Consider the following 27788-nt stretch of genomic DNA (forward strand, 5'->3'; position numbering starts at 1 on the left):
TTTTAATAGAACTCAAAGCAGCAATTTTGATACTTGTTTTTCAACAGGCAAAAAGAAAGGCACCTTCAAATTAAAGTATAACTAAATAAAATGTTACAAGAGTGTTCTGCTGGTGTGAGCTAACCACTATCCACTCTGGAGCTAGGCAAGTGTGCTTTGTGGGTAAATGTTTTCTGGTTTACTGATAAAGTACTTGAGCTTTGGGATGATATACAGCAATCTCAGGTGAACTTGTATTTTGGAATGAAAAGGTCAATTCCCCACAGCATGCCTGGGGATGGACTCTATTTCCTTCTCCTATTCCTTGCTAAAAGATATTCATAGGTCGTTTCTTTACTCCTTACTTTTTTTACTCCTTTACTCCCTTTTTATTGGGGCTGATGACTGTATCAGAAGACTTTGTGGTTGTTTGGTCATTTCAGTCATGTCTAACAGTTCATGACCCTTTTGGGGTTTTTTGTACAAAAATAATGCCATCTTTTTCTCCAGCTCATTTTACAGATGAAGAAACTGAGGCAAACAGGGCTAAGTGACTTGCTAGGGGTCACAACTATTAAGTATCTGAGACTGGATTAGATCCTCCTTACTCCAGGGCTGGCATTGTGCCACTTAGTTGCTATTTAACAAATATTTGTTGACTGACTTTACCAAATCCTTGAAAGGCTATTCACATACATAATCAAACTCCGAATGGTACCAGAGGATTCAGAAAAGACGGCCAAATTTTTTGACCATTAGTTTCCTGTTATCAACAGGATTAGCAAGTGAGTAAGGAAAAATTGCCTATTTATTAGTATTTAAAAGGAGAATAGAAAATCTCTGCCTTTCTTGATTCCCTTCTTTTGAGAATACTGGGACTCTTGACAGTTTTTCCTTGGATTTCTAATGATTGAGGGGAAGGGATCTTTCTGCCTCTTTCCCCTTCTTTAAAAGCAGATATGGTGGCTGCAAATTCTTGGCAGAGTGCATGTTACTTGCCAGAGACTGAATCTCAAATTTCTAGCTGACTCTTCTGCTTTATGTTTCTCTGTGTATAGATGACTGAACAGAAATTTCAAGAGACAGTTGTTTCCAGCTATGACCTTGAGTAGTCTAGAGTCACTGAGATGTCCAGAAGCTGGTATCTCAGTGGGAAGTGCTTACTTGCAACTATACCTCTCTCGGAGGAAATCACCACCAGTAGGATAAGGAGTCATGTATGCCTGGCTTGTCAGAAAGTATGGACCTTCAGTCGCTACCCAGGTAGTGCAAAATAACATGAAAATAAAATCTGCTAAGCAATCACACAAATCTCTTTGATGTCTTTTTTTCTATTGTTGTTCCTATGAGTCTTTTGTAATGGATTATTATTTCATGTATTTGTTGATGTGTACTTGTTTGTTGTATGTCTTTTTTGTTTTTTAGCATGTTTTCTGTGGTACAGAAAATAAACAGCTGTCCTATAACTAATCCCTACTACTTTGTACATTGAGGAACTTTTGGGTGTTAAGCCTTTAAGGAAAACCTTAGACATGAGCTAAACCTAAACTTTGGTAAAGGAAAGTATAAATAACTTTGCTGAACTTGAACTTTTGTTTTTATTTGTTATATCCACCTATCAAAATGTGAATTTCCTAAATTCAAGGGTCCTATTTATAAACCTTTACCTTCCCTTTCTCTATAGGCTCTAATTGCCTAATAAATGTGGTTTTAAAAAGTTTAATTAAATGGGGAGCTACTAAGGCAGACATTCTTAACCTTTTTGTGACACAGATCCTTTTGAAAGTTTGTATTCTTTTTCAGAATAATGTTTTAAAATTCATGAAATAAAATATGAAGAATTACAAAGGAACCTAATTATATTGAAAGAGAAATATAAATAGTTTTAAAAACAAGTTCATGCACCTCAAATTTAGAATCCCTGCAGTAAAGGTTTTTAAGGAAATTTGCACATTGGGAAGATAACTTTTGCAGCTGTATGCTAAATTAGTTTTGCTTGACTGATTCTTCCTGTCTCAATGAATCAGTCATTTCTATTTGTTCAGTTCTGATTTTTAATGCATTATTTTCTTCATTAGCTTTTTTTACTTCTTTTTCTATATGTCCAATTGAGTTTTTAAATGAGTTGTTTAACTCTATGGAATTTTTTTCCATTTCACTATTTTTTTTAGTGAGTTATTTTCTTTTTCCAATTTACAAATTCTGTTTCCCTGCACTTCTAGGGAGTTTTTTTTACCTTTTCCAATTCACATTTCAGGAAGTTGTTTTCTTTTTCCACTTCATCAAATTTTTCATTTAGTGAGTTACATGTCTTTTCTGTACTCTTGCATAGCTTCTCTTTCCTTTCCCCATTTTTCTTCTAGTTCTCTTTTAAGGTTTTTAATAGTCTCTTCTAGGAGAGCTCTGAAGACCGGGTATTTTAAAATCACCCAGAGTCAGGAATTCAGGTTAGGGGAAAACCAGCAAACTTTATTCTCAGTGAAGAAAGATCGGAGGTGGAAGAGAATTGGCAATAGCAATGTGTGCAGCTGAGTCAAGAAGCTAGCTAGACCAGCAGCCACAGGACCAGCAGCTACAAGCATGGAACCCAGGCCAATCTCTCCCAGCTTCTCTTCCTGTCTCTCTCTCTGCCTCCACCCACCAAAATCGTCATTTCCTACACAACACATCAGGACTTGCACAGAGAGTGAGCAGGGACCATTCTTTATCCAATCATGTATATTAATAGGGTATAGTCCAATTACTATTTAGCCTCACGTGCTTGGGACCTCAGTGCATCAACTCAAACCTCAGCCCATTAAATCTCCTGCTTTCTTTTGTTTTAGAACACAGGTGGTCATGCCATCCCTGACTCCTCAGGGAGGCCAGAGCCCCCAAGGGAAGGTGATCACACCCTCCCTAATTTCTCAGGAAAGGCGGTGAAAGCACTAAAAAGGAGATGATCACTCCCTCCCTGACATCTCAGGAAGGGAGATGAAAAGCACCAAAGGGAAGTGGGAGTTGCTAGCGGGTTTCTAGGATGAAGGGTCTTATTATGCACAAACCCATCAGCATGGGAGGTATTACACAAGCACATAGCAATAACGCAGAGGCTATTAGGGATGACCCTCCCCTCAGTCAGTGCAGGCTCAACGTGGTGTAACAAACATGAATTGTACACGCAAGCAGTGGAATAACAAACAATATAAATCAACATGGTGTTGGAAAAGATCACCAGAAGTCCTAGAAGGAGGGTATGTAAACAACAGTCACACATTAACCTTCTTCAGCAGCCAAGAGATAGTCCAAAACCAATCTATTGTCCATTGCTTCACATGTCAGGGAATCCAATGAACCCCCTGAGTTTTTGAAGTCCTGCAAAAGTCTTTTTTATATGTTAGGGAATCCAATGATTCCAGCAGATTTTGAAGTCATGTAACAGTCTTATCATTTCTCAGAGAATCCAATGATTCCTGAGAGTTTTCAAGTCCTATGTCTCAGAGAATCCAATGATTCCTGAGGGTTTTCAAGTCCAACAATCTTTGATGTCCATGTCAAATGCCATAACTGCCACACTCATTCAATGGTGAACTCAATCAGCAACAGAACCACCTGATATGTCTTGGGTCTTCTCCTTTGTTTCAAGGGTCTTCTCTGTCTCTCTGTGATGGACAAGGCGAATACAGCTCGTTGGCACCCATCTGATTCCTTCTCCACCTGTAGAGATACAAGCAAACCCTCTCCCCCAAGCAATTAGCCTATCTGGTCATTTCCATTCACCACTTTCTGAGTCTCTCCACATCACCTGGCGATTATCTAAAGATAATGGAGCTGCTCATACTGCACACTGCACACTCACACTCCAGTGGGTTATAAAACCTGTCTGCTGGAGCCAGTGCATCTTTGTCAAAAATCAAGAAGTTAATAGTATAAAGGGTTAGATTTAGAAGTTCTCTAGGATTACCTGTGGCTCCCCCTTTCTTTTGTTTTTGGAGGAGCGTCTTAATATCTCTGTTTCTCCTCTCCACTATTGCCTGTCCTTGAGGATTAAAAGGTATGCAAGACTCAGGGTACTGAGTCTTGTTCTCCCACCCTGTTTTCTCACTCTGCCTCTATACCAACATTGAACTTTCAGATGCCCTACTTTACCACACTGAAAGCATTGACAAGTCTCTCTGGAAGTCCCTTGCCAGAAGGGACCTTGTCTACCCATGTTGGGATTTTGGGAAGTCTGCATCATAGTCTGGCTATAAAAGGCATTTGTGCCCACTGTGGCACAGCGTCTTATGAACTCCTCTAAAGGAGCATCCTTGCGCAGTCCTAGTATAATTCTTCTGCGGACCTCATTAGCATTTTCCTTAGCAAGTTGCCTTATTAAAACATCTGTTGATGCATTTTCCCCATTAGTCCTTGTGATAGCAGTCTGCAAACGTCCCACAAAGTCAGCAAAGGGTTCATTTGGCCCTTGTGTTATTTTTGTGAAAGCCTCACCTTTGTCATTTTTATTGTGAATTGAAGCTCACGCTTTGATAGCATTAGCAGCAGTTTGCTCATATGCTGCTACTGAATAATTAATCTGTACTGTGACATCTGCATAGGGACCTATACCTGTTAGTAGGTCATAGGTGATCACAGCATGAACTGCATTTTGATTATTTTGTTGGGCTTGTATCCTACAGAACTCACTATATTCAGAAAGCCACATGTAATTTTGTCAGGGTTCTAGTCCTTAGGAGTCAAGATTTCAAAAGCCAAATTCTGTAATAGCATCTTAACATAAGCTGATGTAGCCCCATAAAGAGTGCAAGCCTTTTTCAGGTCTTTGAGGATTTCTATGTTAAAAGGAGCATATCTTCGACTTTCTTGCCCCGAGGAATTAAACTGGGAAATTACAGGAAAAAATATGAGGCTGTAGTTCCCTCACATCTATACCCTTTTCTTTGGCCTTCATTAAGCCCTCTTGTAATCTACTCATAATTGGATAATGGGGATGCTGGGGGGGAGGTGCTGGTGCTGTCACTGCCCCCCCCCCCCACTGCCCCTCCTCCCTCCATCCTGGAGGGTGGAGTTGATGGAGGAGATTCAATCACTTGCTCCTGAGGTGGGGCTGAAGATGCCACCTGAGGTGGAAAGTCACCACACCCTTTCTCACTTAAGTCTCCAATGCCCTGTGGGGATATGGTCATTAATCTCTTCATTGTCTTCCTCCTTAATATCAGGCTTCCCTATTTGGCTACTCCAAGCAGCAGCTTTTTTTTTCTTCTAGGGATAGGGTTTCTTAGTGCTAACTGAATTATATTGTATAAATAGAATGCCTTGATGGAAATTGAATGAGGACCATTTTCACTGTAATATGCGGACACTGTTGTCCAACCAGGGATCAGTTATGTCGAGAGATCTGCTCCTCCTCTATGAACCAAGGGGAGATGCGGTTTAATGTACCCACAAGTCTAGCTACCTGTTCCCAAGTTATAAGTAGCCCTTGTCCTTCTATCAGCTTAAGCATGCTTTCTATAGCGCCACTCGTGGGTGGGGTTGAAGGGGTTGGGGGCGGGGATGGAGAGTCTTTAGCTAGCATTTGTCTTATTTCAGCCAAAAAAAGATTACTAGTTTAGTTTTTAAGAAAATAAATTCCCTGTTTGTCTATTAACAATACTCACCCAAGTTCCTGGTCACTGGAGACTTCATCCGTCCTTGGTTCCCCATTGGGCACCAAGTGTGACGACTGGGTATTTTAAAATCAGCCGGAGTCAGGAATTCAGATTAGGGGAAAATCATCAATCTTTATTCTCAGTGAAGAAAGATCAGAGGTGGAAGGGAATCGACGACAGCAATGTGTGCAGCTGAGTCAAGAAGCTAGCAAGACCAGCAGCCACAGGACCAGCAGCTACAAGCATGGAACCCAGGCCAATCTCTCCCAGCTTCTCTTCTAGGATGCTAGTCTCTCTGCCTCCACCCACCAAAATTGTCATTTCCTATGCAACACATCAGGACTTGCACAGAGAATGGGCAGGAACCATTCTTTATCCAATCATGTATATTAATAGAGTATAGTCCAATTACTATTTAGCCTCACGTGCTTGGGACCTCAGTGCATCAACTCAAACCTCAGCCCATTACAGAGAGCCTTATGTATTGGGGACCAACAATTGTCTGGAGACTGTCTGCTCTTAGTCTCTTCAGGGTTGAAAAGCTGTTCTCTTTCTGAGTAGAAACTATCAATCATCCTTTTGATTTTTTTACTCATTTTGTTAAAGTCTGTAGTGTCTACCTTCAGGGCTAGGAGGTTACCAGCTTCCTCTGCAGAGCAGCAAGAGTTGTATGGATGGGTAGCTGTCCTGCTAGCCGGCTACAAAAAGCAGAGAGCTACTGGAGTGCTCTGGGAAAGAGTTCCCCACCAGGAAGTAACTCAGGCCTGCAGGGCAGAGCTGGGAAAGTGCTGGCAAAGAACCCCTGCTGTATGAGATAACGACTGCCCTTCGGCTAGACGCTGAGCAGTGAAGTTTCACTATCCCAAGCCAAATCCTGCCCTGGGGCTGTGGGTATTAGCAGTTGAGCAGTGAATGGATTTGCAGGGACCGGAAATGTCTCTGCCCTGGGAAGCACAGTCCTGTTGGGGAAGTTCTATTGCCCCAGGCCGAGCCCCCCAATGTGCTGATTAGAGGCTGCCCAGGCTGTGCCCCTCTGCGGGTGTGGATTTGTAACTGCCCCCGCAAAAGCCCGGAACTGCAGGATGTGATTGCAGGGCTGTGTTTCAGTCTGCCTGAGCCACTTCCGGGTTTGAGTAGTTACAGCCAGATCTTGTTAGGTTCTGGGGTTTTTTAGATTACCCTCTGTTTTAGGCTTTAATATCTCGGCCAGTTTACTGCTTTGTAATCAAGGCAGAGCAGTTAGCCTATAGCAGAGTGGTCTCTGTAACTTCTCTAGCCACAGCGATCACCCCCACCCCTGGTCTGCTCAGGATGCTAGTCTCTCACTGCCTGTGCTAGTCTGTTCCTGGTCCCTCAGGACAAACCTTTCCTGGCGATCTTCCAGATTGACTTCAGCAGGTAAATTGTATGCTTCTGATCTTCATGAATTTAAGCAGTAAAGAGCTATTTTTGAGGCTGAATTAAATAGTTGGAATGTGAGGAGCTTAGAAAGTCGTTCTCTGCCATCTTGGCTCCGTTCCCTACATGTATTCTTTCAGCTGTATGCTAAATTAATTGGAAAGAGGAGAAACCAGTGACCAGGAAGATAATTAGGAACTTGATGAAACAGTTCAAGTGTGAGAGGTAAGGAAGTCTTAACTTAGTATCTGGACTATGGAGATGGATGGATGAAACCATATTGTTCAGCTCTCATTTACAGAGGGGAAGCCTACAAACCTGAAAGGTGATTCAATGGTTCACTAACAGAGCTAGTCTTTTGACTTCAAATTGAATGATGTATTTCATTCAATTTACCATTTGCCATTCCAAGAGCACTTTTGGGACTGGATGAATTTGGAAAAAAGAAAAAGAAATACATTAAAGAAGATGCTAAAATTTCAAGCCTAGGGCTTTGGATTACCATACTTTTGACTTCGGTTCTTTTCCTATATGATGAAGAACCAGCCTCTACATCCATCTTCCTTAGTAATTAGATCTAACTCCTGACCCAGCACTGGATGAAATCCATATACTGGGTCAACAATAATTAAAGCCTGGGCAGTATGGTGGAAAACACCCTGCTTGGGAGATTAAGAAACTTGGATTTAGCAAAAGGAAAAGTATTTGGGAAAATCTCTCCTTGAACAGTTTCTATTCCCAGAGTTTCAGTTTACACTCCAAGCTAACTTGAAGCACCAATTAGTAAAGTCTTTGCACAAAAAGAATCACTGGTCCTAAGGCTGACTAAAGCATTCTTAACTGGTATCTCTTCTTGGTTCTGGTGCTTCTGTGTAAATAGTGTACAGCATGAATTTTCTCACTGTGCTGTCTCAGAATAGCAGCAGAATTTAGGTATTCTTTGCTCTCTCCTGTTCTTGATCTTAGTCCTACATTTCTTTGGTATAGTTCTGGGAATCTCTATTCGGTCCATGTTTTTTCTTTTATATTTAGTACTTAGCTATTCATCTCTTTTCTGTATGTGTTGTAGGATGTGGGTCGTGAGATGTAGGACTATGGGTGTGGTTCATGGATAATCAGAATCCATGAGGTCATCACAGCTATGGTCTAAGTCATTCCTGTTCCTAGAAAAGTCAGAAGAATCACAATTTAGAGTTAGAAAAAATCTTAGAAATCATCTAGTATATTCATTTCATAATAAATTGAGGATGATCATTTGGATTTTTTTCCTCAGTGCCACAAAACTAATAATTATCAATAGAGGCATAGTATTCATAACAAGAGAATTATTAGTTTTGCTATTTTTTAAACATAATCAGATAACACTGGCAATCAACAAATATGGCATTCAAAACTCAGTTCAAGTGCTGACTTTTACATGAGATTACTCCTGATCCATCCAGCTTTTGTCTCATATCTTTCTTGACTTTTTCATGTTCTATTCATACATATACATGTTCTATTCATACACATACATGCTGTTTTCTTTCAGTGGAATGTAAACTCCTTAAAAGCTTTCTTTTGTATCCCTAGTACCTGAAGGATATAATAAATATTGATTAATTAAGGATAGTTTCACTATTCCTATTTTGTGAAATGAAGCAGGACAACCATGGTCTCTACCAAATTGCCACTGAGGCTCAAATAAGCCAAGCTCTTGGACTGGGATGGTTGTGAAGAGTGATTTGTATGTACCAATTATTTTTAAAATAAAAATCCTCGTGGAAAATCCTGATGGGAAAGCATCTCTTTACCCTCCCTCCCCAAAAAAAGGGGCCAACAGGATTGATCAAATAACTTTTTCATTTCTAACTAGCCTTAATCACTGAAAGGGTGTGACCTCAGTCAAACAGATCTGCACACTGGGCTATCTTCAGTCTTCCTGATTGTGAGGCAGGCGATCTTGCACAGCCCTCCCTCATTTAAATCCATTTTACTTGTATGTCATGACATCATCTCCCTCATGTGATGGTACTCTTTGAGAACAAAGGACAAACAACAACACCTGATCTTCCAGAGCATCTCCCACTATCAGTTGGACACTTCTAATGTTTTTTTTTTTTTTTAGTTTTTTTAAATTGTATTTATTTGTTTATTTTATTATAATAACTTTTTATTGACAGAACCCATGCCAGGGTAATTTTTTTACAACATTATCCCTTGTACTAACTTCTGTTCCGATTTTTCCCCTCTTTCCCTCCACCCCCTCCCCTAGATGGCAAGCAGTCTTATATATGTTAAATATATCGCAGTATACCCTAGATACAATATATGTGTGCAGAGCTGAACAATTCTCTTGTTGCACAGGGAGAATTGGATTCAGAAGGTAGAAGTAACACAGGAAGAAAAACAAAAATGCAAACAGTTTACATTCATTTCCCAGTGTTCTTTCTTTGGGTGTAACTTCTTCTGTCCATCATTGATCAATTGAAACTGAGTTAGGTCTCTTTGTCAAAGAAATCCACTTCCATCAGAATACATCTTCATACAGTATCGTTGTTGAAGTATATGAAAGTATATATGTTGAAGTATATCTCTTGGTTCTGCTCATTTCACTTAGCATCAGTTCATGTAAGTCTCTCCAAGTCTCTCTGTATTCATCCTGCTGGTCATTTCTTACAGAACAATAATATTCCATAACATTCATATACCACAATTTACCCAACCATTCTCCAATTGATGGGCATCCATTCATTTTCCAGTTTCTAGCCACTACAAACAGGGCTGCCACAAACATTGTTGCACATAAGGTCCCCTTTCCCTTCTTTAAGATCTCTTTGGGGTATAAGCCCAGTAGAAACACTGCTGGATCAAAGGGTATGCACAGTTTGATAACTTTTGGGGCATAATTCCAGATTGTGCTCCAGAATGGTTGGATTAATAACTCTACCAACAATGCATCAGTGTCCCAGTTTTCCCGCATCCCCTCCAACATTTATCATTATTTTTTCCAGTTGTCTTAGCCAATATGACAGGTGGACACTTCTAATGTTGAAGAAACAAAATTAAATATGACAAATCTATATTAAGTATAAAAGGAAACATAGCAAACAGAAAGCTAGAGCCAGAAAGACCTAAGTTCAAGGCCATGAGACCCTGGACAAGTTAAATGATTTAACCTTTTGTGGATCTAGACAACTCTATCATTAACTGGAAAAGGGAATTTCCCCATGAAAGAATTCCTTACCCCAGTGGAATCATAGGTTTAGTCTCTATCTCCTCTGGCAACTGTAGTAATTTTTAATGAAGAACAAAACCTAGTGGGGTTGGGGTAGGTAATCAACATTATGAGTAATAGGTACCTTATATGATAATTGTATACAAATGTAATCCTTGACATAGGAAAGCATAGTTGGGGGGTTTTATTGATGATGATGAAGGTGATAAGTGGGGATGATACTGAAATGATTATAGTGAAAGTGATAATGGGAGATGTTAGTGATGGTGGTGGTGATGATATGGTAATGGTAATTTGGAAAGACGATTATGAAATCAGGAATGCAGAGAATGGTTAGAGTACATGATCTAAATTTGTGATGGTGATAACCAAAAATTCACAAGGCAATTAAATTTTTATATGGGATGTCTAAAATAAAATGCTATTTTACATTTATGAAGAAACTTCTTTAGTTTCCATTCTCAAGTGTTTTAAAGTTTGCAAAACACTTTAAAAACATAATCTCTTCTTTTATACTCACAATAGTTAAATGCTATTATTATATTCATTTTACAGATGAGGAAACTGAGGTATCCGGGGTTTAACTGTCTTGCCCCATTGAGTTTGAAATCTGGTTTTCTTGGTCAAGTACGATATTGTCCACAACTCTATCCTTTCCTTTCAAAGACTGGAAGGAGGTGGATTTGCTATAAAGTTCAATTCTCATCTCAGCCCTGGGCTTGTCTTATCGCCAACCACCTTCCCATCTCTACCCCAAGACTCCAACCTCAAGTAGCCTTCAACTGAGACTATGGCTCAGAATGGGCTGGGCTCGGCCTCAGTGCTGCACAGCTGGGAAGTCAGATCCGAGAGACTCCTGGAACCTCTACCATCTCATTCGAGTCTGCAGCTAAGACTGTGTCTCTCTCTGCAGCTCTTTAAAACGAAGACTGGAGACCCCCAGCCCAGCCCCTAGCTCATGCCCGCCCGCCCGCCCACCTGCTGCCCAAGCTTGAGGCCCCACCCTCTCATGAATATGTAGGTATCAGGCTGCTGCTTGGAATGGGTGAGCAAGCTGTCAGTCTGGGCTCCCGAACTTGTAGGGTGTCAGTGAAGGGGGAGTAAGGGCGCACAGGGAGAGGCTGGAAGCTATATGCTGCAGCTAAGCAGCCAGTGTGCACCGGGAGCTAGATAGAGCCTGAGCAAAGAGCCAGAATAGCTACGGCGGCTAATGCTCTCAGCCTGCACTCAGAGAGGCGTCCGGCAGGGACTCGCACAGAGCAGCACAGCGGGTTATAAAGCCTAGAGTCCTGCCCACCGCTGTTCGCTGCCGGAGAACAGGAGCTGCTGTTTTGAAGCAGAGGTTGCATGGCCCTGAGCTCCGCGCTTGCTCCCGATTGAAAACGCGGCTCAGGTTCAGCGGGCCGCTCCTGCGGCTGCAGTGGCAGCAGCAATAACAACAGTCACACCAACAGCAGAGAAGGCGGGCGCCCAGGGCGGCAGCGAAGGAGGAGGCTAAGGTGGCGGCTGCAATGCTGGAGCAAAGCCGGCGGATGGCGGCAACTCGCCTGGGGCTGCTTTTCCTCACTATTTGGGTTCAGGTAAGGGGCCCCGTGGACTTTTTGGGAGAAGGATCCCTGCAGCCCCCTGCATTGCAGTGCAGCGGGAGGAGAGGGGGCAGGGGCGCCTGCCAGCCCCAGGGAACTGGAGCCTCTTTTCCCTTGCAGCCTTAAGCGTTTCCTGGCACTTTACAGGGAGGGGCCCGAGAAAAAGAGGGGGGTAATAGGGCGCGAAGTTAGGGTTCCCCGTGGTGAGAGCGCCTTTTGCTGTTTACCTTTCTTAAGCCCCTGGGCAGGGGTGTCGGCGGCCAAACCTGGCCGGACTTTTGCCTTGGTTTTTTCCTCGTAACTTTAAAAACAAAAACAGAACCACCCTTGCTGTTTGTTTGCAAAGCCCTGGAGCGTGCGGGGCAGCCCGCCAGACGCCGCTTTGGGGCACCGGGGATGGCGGCCGCTGCTCCGCAGGGGTTTAGGGCTTAGGGTAACCTCACAGTAAACCTGGGCTGAATCTCCGGCTTATTTGCTCCGGGGCTGGTTATGCGCGCGTGGCGTACCCTTCCCAAATCTGGGAGCTAGTTTGCAGACACAGGAATACTGAGTCCGCACTGCGCGTTATCTCTTCCCGCAGTGGTGGCCGTGGCTTCCTCAGGCGGCTGCAGTCCCTCCCCCACCGCTAGCCTACTCTCCCCGCTCCCGGCTTCTTTTACTCTACTCCCCAGCTCTAACGCCCCTCTTCTCCAAGGCCACCTACAAAGGCCCATGGCGGTGCAAGCTTCCCTGATGCCGTAAAGGCTGGGGCTAGAGCTGGGTGATGCCCCTAGCGAACCTCGGACGCCCTCTGGCTCCAGCCCCCACCATTTGGTCTCCCCTCTCCTCCCCTCTTTGTGTCTTATTTTTAGGCGGCGCAATCCATGGGATATTTCGAGCTGCAGCTGAGCTCTGTGAAAAACGTGAACGGGGAGCTCCAGAACGGCAACTGCTGCGACAGCAACCGGACTGCATGGCCCACAGGATCGGGCTGGACCTGCGGCCGAGATGAGTGTGATACATACGTTCGTGTCTGTCTCAAGGAATATCAGACCAAAGTAACCCCTACGGGGCCTTGCAGCTACGGCCACGGAGCCACGCCCGTGCTCGGTGGGAATACTTTTTCCTTGAACGGTGGTAGCAACACCGGCAGGAGCGGCCACCAGGACAGGGGCAGCAGAGATAGGGGCCGGGTGATTATCCCTTTCCAATATGCGTGGCCGGTAAGAGTTCTCTCTCATTCTTTCGGGGTGGGAAAGGGGAGCAAGCTCAGGCACAGTCTCCTTGCCCTCTGGGGCTGCAGTAAGGCCAGCACCTATGGAAGGGGAAAACACTTGCATCTGAGTGGGGGGAGCTGTGTTCTGCAATAGGGAGGGTTCTGCCGGGGAAATAGCCACTAAGGCAGCCCCTTCCCTCGAACAATTGGGGATGCAAGTGGCTTCTAGGTGGGGCTGCACTCAAGCACGTGTGCTTGCCCGAACTGGGGGGTGAGAGTGGGTGGTTGCTTGTATGTGCATGTTCGAGTGTATGTGTATTGGGAGAGGAGGGGGGTGTGGGTATATCCCTGGCACCTGATTTCCTTTAGAGTGTATAGAGGGGTGATGTTAGTATAAATCGGTCTCACTTGGGTCTCCGGACTGATTTAGGAATCCATGCCAACGCAGGAGGCCAATTGCTTTAATGATGTTCTGTTGGTATTAGGGCATGATGGTAGAAATAGCTTTCTAGGCCTTGGCTAGTGCACTGTATTCTTGGTTGTCCTCTTACTTATAATCCTTGAAGCCAAGACCTACCACAGAGCCCCACATACAATAGGTATTTAATAAATTTTCAGTTAATTTTACAACTTTCTTGTTTAATGAAGTAGCTTCTGGAAAGAATGAGGTGGTACATTTTGGGGAAACTTCAAGAGGGGAGCAGAGACTGGGATTCTGTTGTTTTTAGATCCTGATAGGAAAGAGAACAGAAAAATTCTATGGTCCTAATCTACGTTAGACAAATTCTATTCCTTCAGGCCTATGGTTGTCTACTATGTACTTAGATAAGATTTAGTATTTTTATTTATGGGGGAAGGATAAGTAGGCCCACCTGGTCTGAGACTAAAGGAGCCTTTTAATTTCCCTAAAGCTTCTCTCTCCTTCCACTCAGTGCCTAAGAGATCACAGTTAAGGTTAATTAGCTACATCTTTGGCCTTCGAGAGCAGGAAGGCATGAGGGCTGCCCTCATCCCAAGAGGTAACTGCAGTGTAGTGGAAAGAACACTAGATTTAAGGGTCAAAGGATCTAACCAGTTTCAATTCTTAGGTATCCAGTTAAGCCTATGTGACTTTGGGCAAAGCCCTTTTACTATTTGTACCTAATTTTCCTATCTGTAAAATGTAAGGAGATTGAACTAGATCTTCTCTTGCTCTAAATCTATGAAAAGAGTCTGCAAGTATCTTAGTATAAGGATTGTTATCTATAAGGGGGGAGAACTGTGTATATTGGGAAAGATTTCTCTGTCCAGTGTGTATGTGCTGAGCTGGATCCTTTTATTCATAGAAGTCTAGGGATGAGTTGTATGTAGATGGCCCAATGACCAACAAAAATTTTGATGGAGAAGTTAAATGTTAACTGATCTAGGAGGAAACACAGCATACCAAGATGATCTTAATGGTAATAGGACTTTTCAGAACCTGAAACCTGTTTTCAAGAGAAATACTGTAGATATTTAAGACTAGAGTTAAGACCAGGGTCTTTCTGCCTAAAAACAGGATGAACTAGATTACAACACTTATTGAATCCTAGGCTATTTTTGTGAAATTAATTCATAATTTGAATGAGAAATAATCCCTGTTTTTGAAGCACTTAATGATTTTGTTATGGAGGTTGGGGACTTATAACTGAAAAAGAATATATGACTTGTCTTAAAGGCCAAGGGTGTACTAGAAAGGCACAGGAACAGCTCGGAGAAGGGAGAAGTCATTGAAAGATGGGTGGGAAGGGAAACTTTGAAAAAAAAAATGGATAGCATTTGGGTACATAGTAAAGGGGGAGAGTGAATCACATAAAAGAACATGTGGAGGCTGGAATGAAGGAAAGATTCTTTATGTAGATAAACAAGAACTCTGCCTGGCAGGAACAGAAATGGTATGTGTAGGCAAAGAAGCAGCTGGAGAGATAGGTGGGAACCTGTTTGTGGAGAGTCTGGAAAACCTGAGGAGTTTTTGCTTATTATCTTGGAGGCAATTTGGAGGCAATAAGGAGACATCAAATTTCTGAGAAAGGAAATGATAGGGGGCTGTGTGTTAAGGAGTTAAAAGATAGATTTGAGGAATTCCTTTTCATATGTAGTTTGGGCTGACTGGTATCTGAAGTCTTTTATGATTTTGTGATTTTTTTTTGTATGATCACCTTTGAGACTACATGCTAGTCAGCAGCCTGTTGTCCAGCAGCTTTTTCTTTTATAAAGAAGAGATGGTAGGCTAAGGTTCTGAAAGGTTCCGCCTTGACTCCAGGAGGCCTGAAGAGATGGAGGAGTATTTATGGATGGAAGAAGAAGAGAAAGGAAGTTGTTTTTCCTTTTGCCCCTTATGAATTCTTAAGAGGCTACAGACAGAAGGAGCTTCAGGAATAACTTAGCTTAGATATTTGTTTGGTTCTGGACTCTCCCTCAGTAGAGTCTCACCTCTTGAAACCCAGAACATTGTCCCTACAAGAAAAGCCAGCTCTAATCCTATTCTCATGGGATATGCCTTTCAGATACTTGAAAGCATTTGTCATAGAGAAGACTTATTCTTATTTTGGCCCCAGGTGGCAAAATTGGAAATTCCAAAGAGGTAGATTTCAGTTGAGTGTTCCAAGATGAAATGGGTTGCCTTGAAAAGTAATGATGATGAAAACCCAAATTTCTCATTCTTGTAGTGTTTTAAGTTTTATAAAGTATTTCTCCCACAACAAACCTTTAGTGCAGAGATGATTGGCTCATTTTGCAAGTAAGGAAAATGAAATTATGAGATGTTAAATGCCTTGCCCTGGGTAACATGGGAAGTAGATTATGGTTAGAATTGGGGTCTTCTGATGCCAACTTATTTTTATGATACAGGATCCATCCTGTATTGGAGGAGACTTCAGAGATGATGATATACACATTTTTTATTGGGTAAAAGGGTTGCTCAAGATCTAGAGAATTAAAGTTACATGCTTAATGATAAAGATAGAAGTTCAACCCAGATCTTCTGGTTGTAAATTTAGGACTTGTTTTAGGTCCCTACATTACCCTCTATTCCACCTTTCACTTTCACCAAAAAGAGAAGGCAAGGAAGTCTTAGTGAATCGAAATCTTCTTCTGTGATTATTTTGATCCTGTTATTAGGATATTTCTCCTTTCCAGAACACATTTCATAGCTGGAGTGTGTAGACTGAGAAAGAAAGGGTGGAGAGAGACAGAGACAGAGATAGTTAGCTTAGTTAAAGTTTAGCTCAGTTCTCAGCCAAACCAGGTGCAAACAGCCATCCTTGTCCTCCCAGGTGTTCCTCACTTTCCAGCCTTTCTAGCCTGCCTGAGTTCAGGGACACATCATAGATTCTGTTCTCTTTCTCAGCAATGGGATGCCCTTTATTCAATGATTTGGGGCTGCAAAATAAAGGTTGAAATGGAAACAGTTCTTGGCTCTCCACCTAAGGGATTCTTGAGAAGCACTAGTCGTGACATGAGAAGAACTGTAAGTTCCCTCCTGTTAGCAGGGACAGTCCAGGGGTTGGCCATACCAAGTTGCTTCTGAGTGAATGAGGAAGAAGGTGCAGATTCAGGGCAGAGCTGCACATTTATGTTTGGATAGTCTGGGCAGGTTTGGGCATATGTCCCCACTTTAATAGGATACCCCCCTATGTTGTAAGAACCAAAGGTATCTGAAACCTGATGGGGATGCTGGCTCATAGGACTGGAGTTCAGGCTGCTTCAAAGATTTGTGATTTTTGTAAACCTCTATCACATCATGAATTCTCTAGAATGTGGATCAGAGAAGTCATGATATCTTAACATTTAGCTAGGAAAGGGACCATGGGACTGATCTAATTAATCCCCTTTATAGATGAGGGACATGACTCCTCCAGTAAGAACAGAGCCTGTATTTTAGCCCTCTGATCTCCAGTGGTATTCTTTCTACTTCACTAAACTCTCCTCTGGAGCTTGGTTTGGGGATAGGAACATTTCCCCTTTACTTCCCCTTTGGGAAAAGTTATGCTGCATTAGCTGTTGGGATGGGCTTTTGACATATAGGTTGAACTTTTTATACTTTTCCCAAAGTAGAGTTTGGAGCAAAGCAGAATGCTGCCCCAAGGAAAATTGCCTCTAAGGAACTGAAGAGCTTGAGAGCCCCCTGTGAAATGAATGTTAATAAGACAAACACCTCCCCCACTTCACAAAGATACCATAAACAGGGCAGTTAAAACACACACACACACACACACACACACACACACACACACACACACACACACCCCTTGCAGTGTGTGAATATCCCAGCAGGCCCGTTCAGACTTGCATTGTGAGCCTGTCATCTGTACTTGCATGATGCATTTGAATTGAAGCCAAAAATGTTTTAAAATCACTACCTTAGGATATATTTTTTGCCCACAGTTGGCAGAAGCAAAGCGAAGGGAGCAGCCAGAGGAATGTGGCTTGTGGACTTTTTTTTTTTTTTTTAACTACTTCTGTTTCTCTCCATCCCGATATGTGAGGATCTTACTTCATGGTTCTTCAGTGACCCCAAACCAGGGGATTTACCTGTCGAATTTAAGTAGCATTTAAGTAGGAAGTTAATCAGGGTGGTTCGACAATTTCCAGGTGAGATGGGCAGGCAGTAAAAAAGTTGGACTGGTCATGAAATGCTTGTGGTTGAGGTCCCTAGCATCCTTACATCTTCTGAGAATTGAGTGAAGGGTGTCAATTTGGAGGGGTGGTGTCATAATTTTCAAAACTGTTTAATAATAAGATAATAGGGGGTTAGGGGGAAAAAAACTGGATTTAAAGTCAGAATACCTGGGTTGACCTCAGTTCTGATATTTAGCCAAAGCCAATCCCCTTCCTCTTTCTAGGCCTCAATTAAGTGATTGACTAGATAAATCTCTTCTATTTCCAAATTCCATGATCTTGCAAAATAATTTTTTGAAAAAAATTATAAAATTCTATAATCTTATACATTTATAAAAATTGTTTTTGGGAAGAAATTTTACCAAATGCAGAGGGTAGCCAGGTCCAGTCCTGAATATAAGGAAACTTAGGTCCAGAAGAAATAACTGGGCCTGGTAGGTATAGACTTTTTTCCCCTTGTTTCTTTGAACTTATATTGGCAGAATCTATATTGGCTTTGATTTGCATATTGATGAAACCAAGTACTTTTGATCTCCCAAAAATTTGTGTGGGCAGATCGGGTCTAACTAGTACTTTCTCAATATTATGCTCTCACCGACTTTGATTAGGATGCAAATTCTAGTTTCAAGGTGTCTGTGCTTTGACCTTGAATAAGTCCCATTTTCTCTTGTAGCCTGTGTTTGTCCATTTATAAAGCAAAAGGGATAGACTTGGTAATGTGAGTTTACTTCTAGTTTTTAGTCCATGACAAGTTTTGGGTGTAATCCTCCTTCCTAGTTTTCTGTGTTGGATACTTTTTAGTTTGATTGGCGTTTGTGGGTGGGCCTTGGGTATTCCGAATTGCCCCTTTTCCCTCCTTCCCCTTTAACTGTTCTCCTCCCCACCCCCCTGGCAGAGTAACTCTCTGTTTCTCCTGTCTTGTTAGCCAGAAGCATGATGGTATTTGCCTTCTGTTGCCCTGACTTGCTCCCCAAGAGCATTTCAGAACTTGGGGCTGGAACCAAGAACTTCAGGGCTTCAGCTCCTCCCTAGGAGCATTGCTTTTATTTCTAGCTCAGAAAGAGCTGTGTTGGAGGTTAGATTAAGCATTTTTGTTTTATTGTATAGCACTTTATGGTATTTCTTTTATGGCTACAACACAAGGTAGAATGAGATTTGTATTTGTCTGATTTTCTCTACTTTGGCAGATTAGGAATTAGGTAAAGCAAAGGATCATATCTAATTCAGTATGATGTGAGCGATATAGAAGGAGGAACCTGATCCCATTTCTACTCTTATGGTATTTAAAGAATAGGAATGGAAGCAGGAATAGTCTCTGTACTTGAGCATCTCAGGAGACAAGACAAGCAATTCTTAAATCATTCATAGTTTGGGGACTTGATTCTTTGAACATGATTGAAGGATGGCCTAGCTTGAGATTGAGGAGCAGAGTTAAGTGTAAGACCCTTAAAAGTATGTAGAGTGTGTGTGTGTGTACACATGTATGTATATAAATATAGAAGTAGATAGATATATAGATATTCTGAAACTCCTAGGGTTATATAAAGAAGAGGTCACTGTTGGCTAGATTATGTGGGAAGCCTTCATGGAGAAAGTGGAATTTATGAGCTGTAGCTTTTTAGTGTAAAATGCTCCACAATACAAAGATATTTTAGAGAAGTTCTTTGCCTGTGGTCCCTAGACCCCCTACCATTTATTTCTTAATGTTACAGGTTCTGTTTGAAACCCCACCGATAATACCAGGTATGTCTGGTTTCTGTGTCCTGGGATTTAATTCTTCTTGCTTTTCCCTACCTGTCTCATTCCTTGGTCCTGAAAACATGAGGCAGGAAGATGGAGTTCAGGGTTTTGGTGGCAATTTCTATTACTCCTTTCTGTGTTAAAATTGCTATTTATAATCTTTAAATGTATCTATTTAAGTGGATAGATGGGTTACTTTTTCCTATGGGTATCTAACTCTGCCTCTGCTGGAGTTGGTGTTGTTACAGAATTTTGCTGTTCCTTATTCCCCAACAGTCCATTCTCAGACAATTTCTTAGATTTTTTAAAGTTTTTTTTATATTCTTTTCCTTGGCATTCTCATTTACTTTCATGAACTCAACTATCAATTCTACACAGATGAATTCTAGCTCCGACCTCTCTTCTGGCTTTCATATTACACTTCCATCTTCCTCGAAGACTTTTCTATGTACACCTCAAACTTAGCCTGCAACGCATATCTTTCCCCTTAATCTTGCTTTTCCTTCTGCCCACTATTTCCTTCAGTGTTGTCACCATTTTCTTGGCCTTCCATGTTCTAATGCAAAATCAGCAAACTAGGCTACTTATTCTCTTCATCTTGTGCTTTCCTGCATTTGTACTTGTATTCACATGTTCCTTGTCCCTTCTCTCTTGAATTCCTGCCCATCTTTTAAAGCCTAATTCAAATAACACCTCCTTTGGGAAAGAGATTAAACATTCCCATTTCTTTCAACAAAGCCTCACATGGTCTCTCCTCTTCTATCCTCCTTCAGTGTCGGAAATGATGACCCTCTCTGATCTCATAAATCACTTACCTAGAAATTCTGTAATGAACTTAGTTCATATTGTTATGTCTGTGTTTTCTCTCTCAATAGACCATTAACTCCTTAAATGAAAGAACTGTGTCTTGTCCAAACCTTGGTTTTCCTTAGTTCTGGACCTCTGCATATGTTTAACATTTCTATTTTATTTGTTTGTTTGCTGAGGCAATTGGGGTTAAGTGACTTGCCCAGGGTCACACAGCTAGGAAGTGTTAAGTGTCTGAGATCAGATTTGAACTCTGGTCCTCCTGACTTCAGGAAACTCCTAGGGTTATATAAAGAAGAGGTCACTGTTGGCAAGATTATGTGGGAAGCCTTCATGGAGGAAGTGGAATTTATGAGCTGTAGCTTTTTAGTGTAAAATTATATTTTATTCTTTAAACACTTGGGCTAGGTCTGTAAATCCTGCTGAGGGACTGTATGTGTGTGTGTGGGTGTGTGGGTGTGTGTAGGATATAATGAAATATAAGATTGTGTCTTGGCATGTAATGGCAAGCCCAGAAGTTTGAGATCTGTTTGGAAATCTATACAGAAGACTATTTATGACCTTGTGGCAAAGTGCTGTGCCCTTGAAGCATGGTCAGAAAAGCTGAAACAAATGTGGTACAGTGAAAAGAGCAATTGATTTAGAATATAGATGACTTGAATTTGAATTATGGCTGGCTGTGTCATTATATGTGTGATTTTTGGATGAATATTTGCTCCAGAAATTATTTTCTTTTTAAAAATGAATGAGTTGTTCTATATGGTTTTCAGGATCCCTTTCCAGCAGTAATATTCTGTGAGTATGAACTTCTTATAGAAATAGACTTTTCTTTGTATACCTGTGCCTACATTGTTTAATTTCTTCCCTCCCTCTCTCCTTCCTTCATGTGTGTACATGTGTAAAGAGACCCGGCATAAAGAGATTAAATAAACCACTTGGAGCATGCCCAAAGTAAGGTAGTCAAGATGTACAGATACTGGGAAGTACAATTGAGAAGAACTTTCATTTGAAAAGACTGTTAGACTTATTCTGCTTGAATTTAACAAAACTACACATATTTGGGATTGGGTCAAAGTTTACAGAGAAGCAAATTTCAGTTCCAATACATGGAAGGACTTCCTAACCCTAAGAGCTGTCCAGTAACAGAGATGATGGGTTTGTCCTCACTCAAAAATATTCAGGTACTTAATTGAGGCCTCTTCCAGTTTTGAGAATTTATAATCTATATCTTTGTATGGAAAAAGCTAAAAGCTGAATTTCTGGATTCTATGTATTGTTTTCTTCAGGGAGCTTTCTCATCATTGTCAGAAAAACAATTCATTATGGCTCACAAATGCTCTGTTGGATTTTTTCATATGCTTTCAGTGACAACCTGGTAGATAGGGGATTAGGCTTTTTTTTTTTTTTCCTACAGAGGTTTGGGCCCAGATCCCAGGATCTGTGATGGGGATTGTTGTTGCTCTTGCTTGAAGAGGACCAAAATGTACTTACTTTGTTGGGATCAAGACACAGTGTGATTAATCAGACCCATTTGAGCTCAGAAGGCTCTATTACAGGAAGGGCATAAATAGTCCAGATGAACATTTGGAGTATATATGTCTCTAAATTTGCATATCTCATATTTCTTTTGAGCTATTGCAATTCCTCTTTGCTCATGGAGCACCACAAATTTTTGATGGGAATGCTACGTTGTACAGTCCTCTGCCAATGTCTCCCATGTCTCACAACTGGTTCCAAAGTTCTTCCGAATAGACTTTGAAAGTATCCTTGCATCACTTTTGACCTCCATGTGAGCATTTGCCTTATGTATGTTCTCTATAAAAATAATCTTTTAGGCAAAAGTTATGTTTAGCATTCAGCAGTATAGCCAGTCCATTGGAGTTGCACTCTCTGCAGTAGTTCTTGAATTCTTGGCAGTTCAGCTCCAAAAAGGACCTTGGTGTCCTTTTCTTGCCAGATGATCTTCAGAATCTTCCTAAGATAGTTCAAGTAGAAGTAATTCAGTTTCCAGCCATGGTACTGGTAGACTGTCCAATTTTCACAGGCTCACAGCAATGAGGTCAGCATAGCAACTCTGTAGATTTTCAATTTGGTAGGCAACCTATTACCTCTTCTCCCTCCTGATTTCCTTTGAAGCTTCACAAACACTGAACTAGCTCTGACAATTCATGATTTAACCTTGTCATCTTTATTTTTATCCCTGGAAAGTATATTGCCAAAATAAGTGAATTACTCACAGCATTCACAATCTCTCTATTTGCTGTAACAATTATTCCATGTATGGCTGGTGTGGTCCTGGCTGATGGAGAACATCTGCTTTTTGGGTGTTAATTTTTAGGCCAAAATTAGCAAAGTGATAGAGAATCAATCCATACTTTCTTGCTTCTCAGACTTGGAAGCTACATTGATTGCAGTTATCTGAGAAAAAAAAAATTGAGTACCAGCTTTCCCTCCACTTTAGTCGTGGCTTATAGCCTTTTTTTTTCTGAGGCAATAAATATGCTAAAAAGCATGGGAACAGCCTCCCACACAGTCCTGCTTCATTCCATTGGTGACTAAGAAAGCTCAAGAGCATCATCTAGTACTCAAAACAAATGTAAGCATACTATTATGGACTTGGAGTATGATACTAAGGAACTTCTCCAGGCAGCCAATTTTTTGCCATGATATTCCCAAGGGTCTCTGGTAGTGAGTTTTGTTTTTTTCCAGGAATTGTACCAGGAATGTAATTTTGACTATAGTGTGTCTCTCGTTAGTTGCTAATTGAAAGTGGAATAGAGAGACACTGAAGGCAGGATGGAGTGTTTGATATAGATTTGACTTGGATTCCCTGGTGCATGAGGATTAGACCTTAAAGACAGCTTGTTCTGGCAGTGCTGTGGGAATGGGTAGGGGAAAACTTTATCTTGATCTTTCATTTTCTTCCTTGGGGCCTTTTCTCCCTCATCTTTCTAAAATTTTTAGAATATCATCAAAGTTGAGCCAACTTATTTGGAAGAACAGATAAATATATTGGAAATTTTGAGAATTGAAAAGATTTAGAATTCAGGCCTTGATGGGGAAAGGATGTGTATAAAATCATACAGGTATATAGTAAGTTCAAAAAAATTCAAATAAAATTCAAACCTAGGTCTTGTTTATTGGAACTTACTATAAGATAGGGTATGAAAGATTCAGGGTAGGCCCTTCCAGATGACATTTTCATGTCTTATCCTTGACCTGCATCTCTGTGTGTACTTTTTGGACAAGTGTAACTTGTAAGTCTTCTATTAAATATATGGATTGATAGAAATGGGGAGGTGTTAGGTAGGGAAAGTAGTGTGTGGTATCATTGAAAAATCACTTCTTATTTACTGTGGGATGGGAGACAGTGTGGTGTGTTGGGCTGGAATTCAGACCTATATTCTAACTCATGCAGTGTCATCGACTGTCTTTGTAATGTTGTCAGGCCGCCTCTTTGAGCAGTCAGCTTCCTACCTGAATAATGAAGTAGTTGGATCTAAATGGGTCCTTCTAACTCTGTGATTCTAGGTCACTGCATTTTGAGCCTGACAGGTGACCAGCTCTGTCATTCCATTCTTGGCTCACAGCCCCAGGCAGATTTCCCTTTGGAATTAATTCAGACTGAGTGGTAAACTCAACAAACATTGAGAGATACCATGCTGGGTTATACTAAGTGACTTGGAATCAGGAGACATGGGTTTGGATCCCAGGTTTTATTATCTGTGCTAATCCTGGCAGAATCACTGTTTGGCTACAATCAGTCAGTAAAGATTTATTAAGTGCCTACTATGTGCCAGACATTGAAGATAGAAAGAGAGGTACAAGACAGTACCTGCCCTTAAGAAGCCTAAAAGGAAACAAAAATATATTTTAAAAACTGTATACTGGATAAATATGAAATAAGAGATGGAAGGCACTAAAATTAAGAGGGGTAGAAGATTAAGAAGAAGAAGGAATTGAAAGAAAGCCAAGGCATAGAGATGAGGAGGGAGAACAATCTAAGTTGAGGAAAACTGCCAGAAAAAATGATCAAAGCTGAGAAATGTGTTTTGCTTGTGGAATAGCTAAGAATTGTTACTGGATTGAGGAGTGTTACGGGAGTAAGGTTTAAGAAAACTCTATAGTTAGGAGGAAAGTAGATTAGAGAATTTTGAATATCAAACAGAGCATTTTGCCTTGAGGCAATAGGAAGCTATTGGAATTTATAGAGGGGTGATATTGTTGGCTAAGTGGAAGGCCCATGGATAGGCAAATCCAGAAAAGGGCTATTATAATAATTCAAGCTTGAAGGGCTTATACCAGAGGTGGTGGTGTCAGGAGGAAAGGGGAGTATATATAAATGGTGTTGTAAAGGTGAGAGAGTGAAGAAGAGTTGAGAATGTTAGTTCTTTATCTCTAGAATTCTAAAATGGATCATATAATTCAGAGTTAAAAATTATACTAAGACATAATCCAGTCTAAGTTTCTTATTTCACAGAGGAGGGAAATGACCCGGAGAGTGAATTCATAAAAGGGTCAACATAGTTTTGAAGGTAGCTGCAGCCAAATGGATGGCATTAGAGCATCATTTGTCAACTGTGTGCAGGTCCAGAAAGGGTGTTCAAAGCTTAATTGGCTTAGTAATGGCAAACTCAGGGAGCTGCTGAAAGATTATTGAGAGAATGACTTAGAATGAGAAATCTCAGAAGGATCAGCTTACTTCCTCATTTGGTAACTTTTTCCCTTCTTCCTCAGGATGGGTGTTTTTGACTCCATTACAGGAATCTACTATTTTCTGTATTTCAGGGAAATTTTCCCCACTGAAATCTGATAGATAATCTCTTCATTATTTTGACCATTTTAGGAGTTAGGAGGTTTTTCCTTTCTTTCTGGCATTCTTAACCTTAATAAATGTCGTTTTCAAAACATTTTTGGCAATTATATTCAATATAATTGGTTTCTTTTGTAATTCTATGTATTTTATTTTATTAATTTAAAAACATTATTCTGGAAAAATGTCCATAGACTTCACCAGAATGCCAGATTGACTTATTTTGTAATGTCTACTCACTTGCCAAGAAAAACAGGTCTAATCGTTTTTTGTGAATCTTTCAAATGCTGAAGTTAGCTATCATATCCCTCTCTCTTTCCTTCTCCAATGTTAACAACCTATTTCTTTTAACTTAATCTAATTAAATAAATCTTCCATCAATCAGGTTTATATTCCCCTGAATGCACTCCAGTTTAAAAGTGCCCTCTCCAAGATGTGGTATCCAGAACTGAAGATAATACTCCCAATGCCACCCTGTTCCTAGACCTTTAGCTTAATATAGCTAGAATTATATTAACTTATGGGCTTCTCTGTCACATTTTTTAAATCGATTGCGATTGTAGTCCTTTAAAGTTTTTCAGGTGAAAAAACAAAAACAAAATCTAAACTGTTACCTAGTCCCACAATCTGATTCTTTCCTTATATTCTAGACTATTAAAGTGGAAGTAAAGAAGTTTAAATTCAATTAGGAGAAATATTACCACATAAGATTAACTCCATTTCTAGTCTGAAGAATCTTCTGGGACTACAATTTGATTATCTAACGTGTCTCCCTCAGCTTCATCTTCTTAAATTTGATAATGATGCCATCTGTGCCTTCATCTAAGTCATTGGGATGTAGTAGCAGAGTAGCAGAGTGCGAAGGACAGAAATGACCATCCCTCTTCCTCAGTAATCCTCTAGATACTTTCTTCCAGATTGATATGATTTAACTGGATCTCTGTCAGAGGAGTGAGAACTTATTAAAACTGGTCACATTGTGGATTTTTTATCTACAATCTCTTGAATATAAAGATTGGGCTATATATGTGCTTCCTCGGGTCACTTCCAACATGAAATTTTGTAATTCCAAAGTGCTGTTGTCATGGTGTGTGTTTTTGACTCCCTTTCTGTGTTCTTAGGAGAACCTGGGGTCCATGTGCAAATCATGAAAAACTTAAATGTTGTACTGGAATCTAGCTACATAGTGCCTATAACATTTGCACTATCAAGCTAGTCATGTTGTCATCAAAGGGAAGGAGATTAGGCTGCTGACATGTCTTGTTCTTAATGAAACCTCACTGACTTCTTGTGATCAGCACTTTTTCAGTGCTCATAAACCATCCCTTTAATAATGTCTAGAATTTTGTCAGAAACTAAATTTTCCTGGCCTGAGGTAAGAAAAATTCACTTTCTCCTTTTAAAACTCAGGATGTTTTCACATCTCTAGCTTAGAGAAGCTTTCCTGTTTTTCTTTCTTTCTTTCTTTCTTTCTTTCTTTCTTTCTTTCTTTCTTTCTTTCTTTCTTTCTTTCTTTCTTTCTTTCTTTCTTAAGATCTCTGATAGTTGGACAGCAGTCATACCTATAAGGTCTTTCAATACCCTGGTGTACTGTTTGTCCAGGGTTCATCCATCAGTGTAAGGCACTGTTGCCTCCTCACTTATACGAGTTTCACACTTAGTCAGTTTTGCCTTAGCCTTATCAGAAACAAAAGTCACTTCCATGCCATGTCAAGATATTGAAGTAACAGTAATAAATAATAATAGTAACATATAGTATTGTAAAATTTTGAAAAACAGTTTTCAAGCACTCATTTGAATTTCTCAATATGAGGAAACTGAAACTTAGCGAAGTTAAATAATTTGATTATTTAAGTGAACAAATTAGTGTCTAAGGGAGTATTTGAATCCTTTTTTTTTTTCTTGACTCCAGATTCAGCATTTTTGCCCTTATGTTTCACCATAATTCAGTAGGGATTTTGTGGAGGTGATTTTTTTCATTACAACTCTTCAGATTCTTAAAAATGGTCATCATGACTTTCCCATTTTCTCATTCTCCTCTAGCCTCCTTTAAATAATTCCTTTAACTTAAATAATTCTCTTTAATATTACTAATTATTTTAAATATGGCATAGATTTAAAGACTAAAAATGGATTGTTCCAAGTTGGACATAATTCACTTCATCAAGCATGAATTCAGTGTCTCTTACATGCTGGGCACTGAAATGCAACAACAAAAATGAATATATTCTTGTGTTCAAAGAGACTGCATTCTCTTTAGTGGACACACACATATAGTGTTTATTTCTAAATAATAATAATAAAGATAGCATTTATATTATATATTAAGAATTGCAAAGTGCTTTATAAATATTATTTAATAATTAAATTAGAAACAAATTTTGGGAGGTAGGTGTTATTATTTTTTGCATTTTATAGATGTAGTAACTGAGGCAGACACAGGTTAAGTGATTTGTGCAGGGTTACACAGCTAGTAAATGTCTTGAGGTAAGATTTGTACTCAGGTTTTCCTGGATCTAAATCCAGGGTAGTATTCACTGTGCCATCTAGTTGCCTCTGAAATGAGAAAGCATTAAAGGCCAAGGGGAACAGGATAGACTCATTTATAAGGAGTCATTTGATATGAAGGTAGGGATTCTAAGAAGTATACTTAAAGAGAGTGTGTTCTAAGAATTAAAGAAAACGTATGCAAATACAAGGAAATGGAAAATGAAATGTCATGTATAATGTATTAAAGTCAGATTAGGTTATAGCATGCATGAAGGGGAATTATATATGATAAGTC

General features: G+C 40.5%; 1 protein-coding gene across 2 annotated transcripts in view; it reads left to right on the plus strand.

The window, feature by feature from the left end:
• Window positions 1-11280: 11280 nt before the first annotated feature.
• Window positions 11281-27788, plus strand: part of JAG2 (jagged canonical Notch ligand 2) — a 145591-nt gene continuing 129083 nt past the window's right edge. For both annotated transcript variants that reach the window (XM_003756444.4, XM_023503467.2), the window contains exons 1-2: window positions 11281-11804; window positions 12662-13012. In XM_003756444.4, the coding sequence (XP_003756492.2) occupies window positions 11736-11804; window positions 12662-13012 (420 nt within the window). In that variant the 5' untranslated portion in view covers window positions 11281-11735. The remainder of the gene's footprint in view (window positions 11805-12661; window positions 13013-27788) is intronic.

Source organism: Sarcophilus harrisii, chromosome 2 (genome assembly GCF_902635505.1).
Source record: "Sarcophilus harrisii chromosome 2, mSarHar1.11, whole genome shotgun sequence".
Classification (NCBI taxonomy): domain Eukaryota; kingdom Metazoa; phylum Chordata; class Mammalia; order Dasyuromorphia; family Dasyuridae; genus Sarcophilus; species Sarcophilus harrisii.